The sequence below is a fragment of the Salmo salar genome, unplaced genomic scaffold, assembly GCF_905237065.1.
Source record: "Salmo salar unplaced genomic scaffold, Ssal_v3.1, whole genome shotgun sequence".
In the NCBI taxonomy this organism is placed as follows: Eukaryota; Metazoa; Chordata; class Actinopteri; order Salmoniformes; family Salmonidae; genus Salmo; species Salmo salar.
The window spans coordinates 196,270-207,609 of NW_025550962.1; the positions used below are offsets into that span (position 1 = coordinate 196,270).

General features: G+C 46.1%; 1 protein-coding gene across 1 annotated transcript; it reads left to right on the plus strand.

Annotated features, from left to right (window-relative positions):
* Nucleotides 1-249: 249 nt before the first annotated feature.
* Nucleotides 250-10,336, plus strand: LOC106577262 (ryanodine receptor 2). Its single transcript, XM_045714223.1, has 4 exons — nucleotides 250-286; nucleotides 2,305-2,497; nucleotides 4,909-5,647; nucleotides 10,258-10,336. The coding sequence occupies exons 1-3, from the start codon at nucleotides 250-252 to the stop codon at nucleotides 5,216-5,218; spliced, it is 540 nt and encodes a 179-aa protein (XP_045570179.1). The 3' UTR covers nucleotides 5,219-5,647; nucleotides 10,258-10,336.
* The last annotated feature ends 1,004 nt before the right edge of the window (nucleotides 10,337-11,340 follow it).

The window sequence follows — 11,340 nt, forward strand, 5'->3', positions numbered from 1 at the left end:
CCTGTAGTCAGGTTAGATAGTCTATTATATCCACCTGTAGTTAGGTTAGATAGTTACTGTATTATATTCACCTGTAGTCAGGTTAGATAGTCTATTATATTCACCTCTGATCTAGTGTGATGTGAGTGGGCTACCTAGAAGGGTGTAATTGTGTGTGAAAATTGAGCTGATATGGAGAGAAGTGTAGACAGAAGGGGTAATGTTCCCCCAGAATGCTGTGTGAGGGGTAATGTTCCCCCAGAATGCTGTATGGGGAGTAATGTTCCCCCAGAGTGCTGTGTGAGGGGTAATGTTCCCCCAGAGTACTGTGTGAGGGGGTAATGTTCCCCCAGAGTGCTGTGTGAGGGGTAATGTTCCCCCAGAGTGCTGTGTGAGGGGTAATGTTCCCCCAGAGTGCTGTGTGAGGGGTAATGTTCCCCCAGAGTGCTGTGTGAGGGGGTAATGTTCCCCCAGAGTGCTTTGTGAGGGGGTAATGTTCCCCCAGAGTGATGTGTGAGGGGATAATGTTCCCCCAGAGTGCTGTGTGAGGGGTTAATGTTCCCCCAGAATGCTGTGTGAGGGGTAATGTTCCCCCAGAATGCTGTGTGAGGGGGTAATGTTCCCCTAGAATGCTGTGTGAGGGGGTAATGTTCCCCCAGAATGCTGTGTGAGGGTGTAATGTTCCCCCATAGTGCTGTGTGAGGGGTAATGTTCCTTCAGAGTGCTGTGTGAGGGGTAATGTTCCCCCAGAATGCTGTGTGAGAGATAATGTTCCCCTAGAGTGCTGTGTGAGGGGTAATGTTCCCCCAAAATGCTGTGTGAGGGGTAATGTTCCCCCAGAATGCTGTGTGAGGGGTAATGTTCCTCCAGAGTGCTGTGTGAGGGGGAAATGTTCCCCCAGAATGCTGTGTGAGGTGGGTTATGTCTCATGTTGGAGAATTGGAAGGTGTGTCACAAATTGCGTCCTATTCCCCACTACTTCTGAACAGAGCCCTATGGTCTAGTAGTATGCTGCAGTCATGTCTGTAGTGTCCAGACTAGAGCGTAGAGATCCTGTAGGAATAATGCAGAGTGTTTGCTCTCCTGAAAGAGAGGCTGAGGACGTGAATATTTATGTTTTTGCATCAGGCGAACTGCAGTGTATGAAGCTGTATAAATCCGACACTTCCTGGCATGCTTCCTGCTGGTTATTTCACATCACTGTCCATTTTACTGCAAAGCCAGCAACAAACACACACACGCACACACACACACACACACACACACACACACCCTGCTTCTTGACGGGGTCATCAAATATCAGATCTGACTCTTATTGATGTCCTTCGATATGCAGTGGAATCGTTGGGCTAGTGAAAAGCAATGATGTTGGTTTCCAAGGCAACTCTGTCTGTTACACTGGGTCTGTGTTGTTGTTTAGACAATATGTTCTCTCCTCTACCCTTCCTCCCTCTCTCCTCTCCTCTACCCTTCCTCCCTCTCTCCACTCCTCTACCCTTCCTCCCTCTCTCCTCTACCCTTCCTTCCTCCCTCTCTCCTCTCCTCTACCCTTCCTTCCTCCCTCTCTCCTATACCCTTCCTTCCTCCCTCTCTCCTCTACCCTTCCTCCCTCTCCTCTCCTCTACCCTTCCTCCCTCTCTCCTCTCCTCTACCCTTCCTCACTCTCTTCTACCCTTCCTTCCTCCCTCTCTCCTCTCCTCAACCCTTCCTCCCTCTACCCTTCCTCCCTCTCTCTTCTCCTCTACCCCCTCTCTCCTCTACCCTTCCTCCCTCTCTCCTCTACCCTTCCTCCCTCTCTCCTCTACCCTTCCTCCCTCTCTCCTCTCCCCTTCCTCCCTCTCTCCTGTCCCCTTCCTCCCTCTCTCCTCTCCCCTTCCTCCCTCTCTCCTCTACCCTTCCTCCCTCCCTCTCTCCTCTCCCCTTCCTCCCTCCCTCTCTCCTCTCCTCTACCCTTCCCCCTCTCTCCTCTACCCTTCCTCCCTCTCTCCTCTCCTCTCCTCTACCCTTCCTTCCTCCCTCTCTCCTCTACCCTTCCTCCCTCTCTCCTCTCCTCTACCCTTCTTTGCTCTCTCCTCTACCCCCTCTCTCTTCTCTTCCTTCCTTCCTTCCTTCCTTCCTTCCTTCCTTCCTTCCTTCCTTCCTTCCTTCCTTCCTTCCTTTCTCCTCTACTCTTCTTCTCTCCTCTACCCTTCCTCACCTCTACCCTTCCTCTCTCCTCTAACCTTCCCTCCTCTCTCTTCTCCCCTTCCTCCCGCTCTCCTCTCCTCTACCCTCCCTCCCTCCTCTTCCTCCTCCTCCTCCCTCTTCCCCCCCTCTCTCTCTCAGGCTGCATCTCCAGGACAGTGAGCTCACCCAATCAACATCTCCTCCGTGTGGACGACGTGGTCAGCTGTTGTCTGGACCTCAGCGCTCCCAGTATATCCTTCCGTATCAACGGTCAGCCCGTCCAGGGGATGTTCGAGAACTTCAACTCTGACGGACTGTTCTTCCCTGTAGCCAGCTTCTCCGCCGGGGTCAAGTGAGTGCTCCTCAACCAATCAAAATGATCTTGACAAAATCATTGGGTCTTCTCCAATCGTCTCTCTTCTGTCCGTTTTGACCTTCCATAAGTGTTTTTTATTTTAGCAGTCAGTCCTACGTGTAGCTCTCACATGGCCCACCCACGCTCAGTATATTATGCTGAGATGATGCATGGTGGAATTATAACAAGTGGTTGAACCTTGTATTGCTGTTTACAGCGACCTGCAGTGGGGTCGTGAAATTATTGACACCCTTTATAAAGATGTGCAAAAAAATAAAAAATGACTGTATAAAAGAAATTATTCAAATATTGAGGTACATTGTTATCCTCCAAAAAAATTTGATTTGTATTATTGTATACTAATAAAATTGCTCAGAGAAAGAGATTTTGTTTAAGATGAGCAAACATTACTGTATAAAATAAATGATTCAAATACTGAGGTACATTGTTATCCTCCAAAAATGTGATTTGTATTATTGTATACTAATAAAATTGCTCAGAGAAAGAGATTTTGTTTAAGATGAGCAAAAATTACTGTATAAAATAAATTATTCAAATACTGAGGTACATTGTTATCCTCCCAAAAAATGTGATTTGTATTATTGTATACTAATAAAATTGCTCAGAGAAAGAGATTTTGTTTAAGATGAGCAAAAATTACTGTATAAAATAAATTATTCAAATACTGAGGTGCATTGTATCCTCCAAAAATGTGATTTTTATTATTGTATACTAATGAAATTAGATTTTTTTGTTGTATTACTTATTAAACAAAATATCTTCCTCTGAGCAATTGTATTAGTACAAAATAATATAATGTCCCAATTTATTTTGTTGCATACAATATAGCTCAGTATTTGAATTATACAGTAATTTCTTGCTCGTCTTTATCAAAGGGTGTCAATAATTTCGTATAGGCCTATTTCTCACAGGACAATAATTGTTAGATGAAATGTGAAAACATCCTTCTGATAGCCAGTGTTTACCAGCAGACCATCAGAGGGTTAGTACCCTGGAATGGGAAGGTTGATGGTGCACTGTGGGAGAATTATGGATCCAGTTCACTGAATGGTCTTTCTCTCCAGCTAATGACGCTATGCCCTAAGAGCTCTATTTAAGAACATCATAGGCTAATGACATTATGCCCTTAGAGCTCTATTTAGGAACATAGGCTAACATAGGCTAATGACGTTATGCCCTAAAAGCGCTATTTAAGAACATAGGCTGCTGACGTTATGCCCTAAGAGCTCTATTTAAGAACATAGGCTACTGACGTTATGCTCTATTTAAGAACATAGACTGCTGACGTTATGCCCTAAGAGCTCTATTTAAGAACATAGGCAACTGACGTTATGCCCTAAGAGCTCTATTTAAGCACATAGGCTAATGACGTTAAGCCCTAAGAGCTCTATTTAAGAAGATAGGCTACTGTCGTTATGCCCTAAGAGCTCTATTTAAGCACATAGGCTAACATAGGCTAATGATGTTATGTCCTAAGAGCTCTATTTAAGAACATAGGCTAATGACGTTATGCCCTAAGAGCTCTATTTAAGAACATAGGCTACTGACATTATGTCCTTAGAGCTCTATTTAAGAACATAGGCTACTGACGTTATGCCCTTAGAGCTCTATTTAAGCTAACATAGGCTAATGACATTATGCCCTAAGAGCTCTATTTAAGAACATAGGCTAATGACGTTATGCTCTATTTAAGAACATAGGCTGATGATGTTATGCCCTAAATCTCTATTTAGGCACATAGGCTACAAAAACACAATGCAATAGCCGGATAGAGGACTACCTGTGTCTTATGTTGAACTATCTTGATCTCTGTCTCCATCTCTCTTGCGAAGTTGATATTTATCTCAATAAGGTAAACCTGAATTAATAAAAGTGAATAATACACAATGTAGAAAAACTCTTCTTCTTATAATCCTCCTTCTTCTCCTTCTTCTAACCTTTCTTCTTCTTCTTCTCCTTATAATCCTTCTCCATCTTCTTCTTCTAATTCTTCTTCTTCTTCTCCTTATAATCCTTCTTCTTCTTCTAATCCTTCTTCTTCTCCTTCTAATACTTCTCCTTATAATCCTTCTTCTTCTCCTTCTAATACTTCTCCTTCTTATAATCCTCCTTTTTCATCTTCTTCTTCTCCTTATAATCCTTCTTCTTCTCCTTCTAATCCTTATTCTTCTCCTTCTTCTAATCCTCCTTCTGCTTCTTCTCCTTATTATCCTCCTTCTTCTCCTTCTCCTTATAATCCTTCTTCTTCTTCTTCTCCTCCTTATAATCCTTCTTCTTCTAATCCTTCTTCTTCTTCTTCTAATCCTTCTTCTCCTTCTTCTTCTTCTCCTAATCCTTCTTCTCCTTCTTCTTCTTCTCCTTCTTCTAATACTTCTTCTTTCCTCCAGAGTGCGTTTCCTGCTGGGTGGTCGTCAAGGAGAGTTTAAGTTCCTGCCCCCGCCGGGCTACGCTCCGTGTTTCGAGGCTGTGCTACCCAGGGAGAAGCTGAGAGTGGAACACAGCCAGGAGTACAAGGAGGACCACAGTGAGACCAGGGACCTCCTGGGGCCCACCATCACCCTGTCCCAGGCTGCCTTCACCCCTACACCTGTTGACACCAGCCAGGTGGGTAAAGAATACTTTTTACTATACTGCGTCATGGTGGGTGTGAACTTTACTTTAACTGGTCAACAACTGACAGGGGTTAAGGTCAATTGACTAGCCTCCCTTGCCTCAATAGTTAGTCCAGATCTACTTTACATTTTACATTTACATTTTAGTCATTTAGCAGACGCTCTTATCCAGAGCGACTTACAGTAGTGAATACATTTCATACATTTCATGCATTTATTTTTATTTTAAAAAATGTTGTACTGGCCGCCCGTGGGAATCATACCCACAACCCTGGCGTTGCACACACCATGCTGGCGTTGCAAACACCATGCTCTACCAACTGAGCCACAGGGAAGGCGGGTAATGTGTGCGGGTAATGCTTCTGGCCAAAGGCATGGACTTCCTGTGTATCTTGTCTTGTGGTTTCAGGTTGTTCTGCCTCCTCACCTGGAGAGGATTAGGGAGAAGCTGGCAGAGAACATCCACGAGCTGTGGGTGATGAACAAGATTGACCTGGGCTGGACCTACGGAGCTGTGAGTACACACGTGCACGCTCACACAAGCACTCAACGGTCACACGTGCACACTAATGATGCACGGGTCAGCTGTTTGTTCTCTCGCACCGCCAGCAACGGCTAATTAACATCTACAACTATTTAGAACTGTGTAAAACTTCCTATAAAACTGCAAAAAAAAAGGAAATTAACTTTATTAAAAAGTATGTTTTTCTCTCCGCCGTCAAGACGGGAGTCATTACATTTTCTTGCCCACTTGATGGGGTGAGGGGGGGGTGCCCAAATATTGCATAGGGCCCCCAAAAGACTAGAGCCGGCCCGGGTCATTACTTAGTGACCTAGAAGACTAAATATACCCTGATTCACCAGAATGTAACAAATCATAGAACGACATCAGTTGATTTTCTCTTTCCTCGTTCATCTCTGCTGCTCTACAGCAGGGGGGTTAGACTGTAGGGTTACAGGGGGTTAGACTGTAGGGTTACAGGGGGTTAGACTGTAGGGTTACAGGGGGGTTAGATTGTAGGGTTACAGGGGGGTTAGACTGTAGGGTTACAGGGGGTTAGACTGTAGGGTTACAGGGGGTTAGACTGTAGGGTTACAGGGGGTTAGACTGTAGGGTTACAGGGGGTTAGACTGTAGGGTTACAGGGGGTTAGACTGTGGGGATACAGGGGGTTAGACTGTAGGGTTACAGGGGGTTAGACTGTAGGGTTACAGGGGGTTAGACTGTAGGGTTACAGGGGGTTAGACTGTAGGGTTACAGGGGGGTTAGACTGTAGGGTTACAGGGGGTTAGACTGTAGGGTTACAGGGGGTTAGACTGTAGGCTTACAGGGGGTTAGACTGTAGGGTTACAGGGGGTTAGACTGTAGGGTTACAGAGGGGTTAGACTGTAGGGTTACAGGGGGTTAGACTGTAGGGTTACAGGGGGGTTAGACTGTAGGGTTACAGGGGGTTAGACTGTAGGGTTACAGGGGGTTAGACTGTAGAGTTACAGGGGGTTAGACTGTAGTGTTACAGGGGTTAGACTGTAGGGTTACGGGGGTTAGACTGTAGGGTTACAGGGGGGTTAGACTGTAGGGTTACAGGGGTTAGACTGTAGGGTTACAGGGGGTTAGACTGTAGGGTTACAGGGGTTAGACTGTAGGGTTACAGGGGTTAGACTGTAGGGTTACAGGGGGTTAGACTGTAGGGTTACAGGGGAGTTAGACTGTAGGGTTACGGGGGGTTAGACTGTAGGGTTACAGGGGGGTTAGACTGTAGGGTTACAGGGGGTTAGACTGTAGGGTTACAGGGGGTTAGACTGTAGGGTTACAGGGGGTTAGACTGTAGGGTTACAGGGGGGTTAGACTGTACCCCTCTCTGCATAATAGACCCTGTTAGTGAAGCAGGTCTGTCCTCCTCTACCCCTCTCTGTATAATAGACCCTGTTAGTGAAGCAGGTCTGTCCACCTCTACCCCTCTCTGTATTATAGACCCTGTTAGTGAAGCAGGTCTCTCCACCTATACCCATCTCTGTATTATAGACCCTGTTAGTGAAGCAGGTCTGTCCACCTCTACCCCTCTCTGTCTAATATACCATGTTAGTGAAGTAGGTCTCTCCACCTGTACCCCTCTCTGCATAATAGACCCTGTTAGTGAAGCAGGTCTGTCCACCTCTACCCCTCTCTGTCTAATAGACCCTGTTAGTTAAGCAGGTCTGTCCACCTCTACCCCTCTCTGTATAATAGACCCTGTTAGTGAAGCAGGTCTGTCCACCTCTACCCCTCTCTATCTAATAGACCCTGTTAGTGAAGCAGGTCTGTCCACCTCTACCCCTCTCTGTATTATAGACCCTGTTAGTGAAGCAGGTCTGTCCACCTATACCCATCTCTGTATTATAGACCCTGTTAGTGAAGCAGGTCTGTCCACCTCTACCCCTCTCTGTCTAATATACCATGTTAGTGAAGTAGGTCTCTCCACCTGTACCCCTCTCTGCATAATAGACCCTGTTAGTGAAGCAGGTCTGTCCACCTCTACCCCTCTCTGTATTATAGACCCTGTTAGTGAAGCAGGTCTGTCCACCTCTACCCCTCTCTGTCTAATAGACCCTGTTAGTTAAGCAGGTCTGTCCACCTCTACCCCTCTCTGTATAATAGACCCTGTTAGTGAAGCAGGTCTGTCCACCTCTACCCCTCTCTATCTAATAGACCCTGTTAGTGAAGCAGGTCTGTCCACCTCTACCCCTCTCTGTATTATAGACCCTGTTAGTGAAGCAGGTCTGTCCACCTCTACCCCTCTCTGTATAACAGACCATGTTAGTGAAGCAGGTCTGTCCACCTCTACCCCTCTCTGTATAACAGACCCTGTTAGTGAAGCAGGTCTGTCTACCTCTACCCCTCTCTATAATATACCCTGTTAGTGAAGCAGGGCTGTCCACCTCTACCCCTCTCTGTATAATAGACCCTGTTAGTGAAGCAGGTCTGTCCTCCTCTACCCCTCTCTGTATAATAGACCCTTTTAGTGAAGCAGGTCTGTCCACCTCTACCCCTCTCTGTATTATAGACCCTGTTAGTGAAGCAGGTCTGTCCACCTATACCCATCTCTGTATTATAGACCCTGTTAGTGAAGCAGGTCTGTCCACCTCTACCCCTCTCTGTCTAATATACCATGTTAGTGAAGCAGGTCTCTCCACCTCTACCCCTCTCTGCATAATAGACCCTGTTAGTTAAGCAGGTCTGTCCACCTCTACCCCTCTCTGTCCAATAGACCCTGTTAGTGAAGCAGGTCTGTCCTCCTCTACCCCTCTCTGTATTATAGACCCTGTTAGTGAAGCAGGTCTCTCCACCTATACCCATCTCTGTATTATAGACCCTGTTAGTGAAGCAGGTCTGTCCACCTCTACCTCTGTCTAATATACCATGTTAGTGAAGCAGGTCTCTCCACCTCTACCCCTCTCTGCATAATAGACCCTGTTAGTGAAGCAGGTCTGTCCTCCTCTACCCCTCTCTGTATTATAGACCCTGTTAGTGAAGCAGGTCTCTCCACCTATACCCATCTCTGTATTATAGACCCTGTTAGTGAAGCAGGTCTGTCCACCTCTACCCCTCTCTGTCTAATATACCATGTTAGTGAAGCAGGTCTCTCCACCTCTACCCCTCTCTGCATAATAGACCCTGTTAGTGAAGCAGGTCTGTCCTCCTCTACCCCTCTCTGTATAATAGACCCTGTTAGTGAAGCAGGTCTGTCCACCTCTACCCCTCTCTGTATTATAGACCCTGTTAGTGAAGCAGGTCTCTCCACCTATACCTATCTCTGTATTATAGACCCTGTTAGTGAAGCAGGTCTGTCCACCTCTACCCCTCTCTGTCTAATATACCATGTTAATGAAGCAGGTCTCTCCACCTCTACCCCTCTCTGCATAATAGACCCTGTTAGTGAAGCAGGTCTGTCCTCCTCTACCCCTCTCTGTATAATAGACCCTGTTAGTGAAGCAGGTCTGTCCACCTCTACCCATCTCTGTCTAATCGGGGTGGCCGGTAGCCTAGCGGTTAGAGCGTTGGGCCAGTGACTGAAAGGTCACGAGCCGAAAAGGTGAAAAATCAGTCGCTGTTGTCTTGAGAAATTCACTTAACCTTAATTGGCTCCAGAGGTGCTGTTCTACTCTACATGTGAAAATTAAACGTTTAATTGTATTTACATTTTTTGGTTAAAATCCGGTCAGTGTTTTTCTCAGGCCTCGGTCACCACCTATCAGACAGGGCTGGAGCAACGCTGGTTATCGTCTACCGCTTCCAGTCAACATCTCCCCGTCGGTTTAGACATTTCTGCATTATCCCTCCACAAAACAGGACGAGTTCCTGCCTGGGATACTGCCAGTCTCCCAGGGCCTCTCTTACCCCCCAGCAGGTTTGTTGAGGATTCAGGTAATGGTGTTGTGTTCCAGGTACGGGACAACAACAGATAATGGTGTTGTGTTCCAGGTAGGGGACAACAACAGATAATGGTGTTGTGTTGCAGGTACGGGACGATAACAGATAATGGTGTTGTGTTGCAGGTACGGGACGATAACAGATAATGGTGTTGTGTTGCAGGTACGGGACGATAACAGATAATGGTGTTGTGTTGCAGGTACGAGACGATAACAGATAATGGTGTTGTGTTCCAGGTATAGGACAACAACATATAATGGTGTTGTGTTCCAGGTATGGGACAACAACAGATAATGGTGTTGTGTTGCAGGTATGGGACAACAACAGATAATGGTGTTGTGTTGCAGGTATGGGACAACAACAGATAATGGTGTCGTGTTGCAGGTATGGGACAACAACAGATAATGGTGTCGTGTTGCAGGTATGAAGCAACAACAGATAATGGTGTTGTGTTGCAGGTACGGGACAACAACATATAATGGTGTTGTGTTGCAGGTACGGGACAACAACAGATAATGGTGTTTTGTTGCATGTACGGGACGATAACAGATAATGGTGTTGTGTTGCAGGTACGGGACGATAACAGATAATGGCGTTGTGTTCCAAGTACGGGACGATAACAGATAATGGTGTTGTGTTTCAGGTACGGGACAACAACAGATAATGGTGTTGTGTTGCAGGTACGGGACGATAACAGATAATGGTGTTGTGTTCCAGGTACGGGACGATAACAAGCGGCAGCATCCTTGTCTGGTGGAGTTCTCCAAGCTGCCTGAGCAGGAAAGGAGCTACAACCTACAGATGTCTCTGGAGACTCTCAAGTAAGTTACCACCCTGCATACTATTCCTGCTGGGTACAATCCCTAGTTACCACCCTGCATACATACTATTCCTGCTGGGTACAATCCCTAGTTACCACCCTGCATACTGTTCCTGCTGGTTACAATCCCTAGTTACCACCCTGCATACTATTCCTGCTGGGTACAATCCCTAGTTACCACCCTGCATACTGTTCCTGCTGGTTACAATCCCTAGTTACCACCCTGCATACTGTTCCTGCTGGGTACAACCCCTAGTTACCACCCTGAATACTGTTTCTGTTGGGTACAACCCCTAGTTACCACCCTGAATACTGTTCCTGTTGGGTACAACCCCTAGTTACCACCCTACATACTGTTCCTGCTGGGTACAATCCCTAGTTACCACCCTGCATACTGTTCCTGTTGGGTACAACCCCTAGTTACCTCCCTGCATTCTGTTCCTGTTGGGTACAACCCCTAGTTACCACCCTACATACTGTTCCTGTTGGGTACAACCCCTAGTTACCACCCTGCATACTATTTCTGCTGGGTACAACCCCTAGTTACCACCCTACATACTGTTCCTGTTTGGTACGATCCCTTATAGTAATCTAAATGTTAGGTGATTGACTAAGAATACCTTGAAGATCGACGGGTTGGTGATTACCACACGATCAGGCAATAAAAGTAGATTTCCCGGACACAAATTTCACAGACGTACCTTTTCCAGGATTAAAAAGCACCTTCAGTGATCATGTTGTTTAGTCCAGGAATAGGTTGAATCTAGCAAAAGCAGCCCTAAGTGGTATGTGGTTTTGGCATGTGGCCAAAACGACACAGAAAAAGGCATGTAATGTAATGGAATGGAGGAATGGTCTGATGAATGGATTTCTGTAGAACAAACATACTTTTGAACTATATTGCAGTCAGTTTATGATTTTTCAAACATGTCCCAAGTTCTCCTGATCCGTACATCATCACAGAGGGGTTTCGTCTTTGT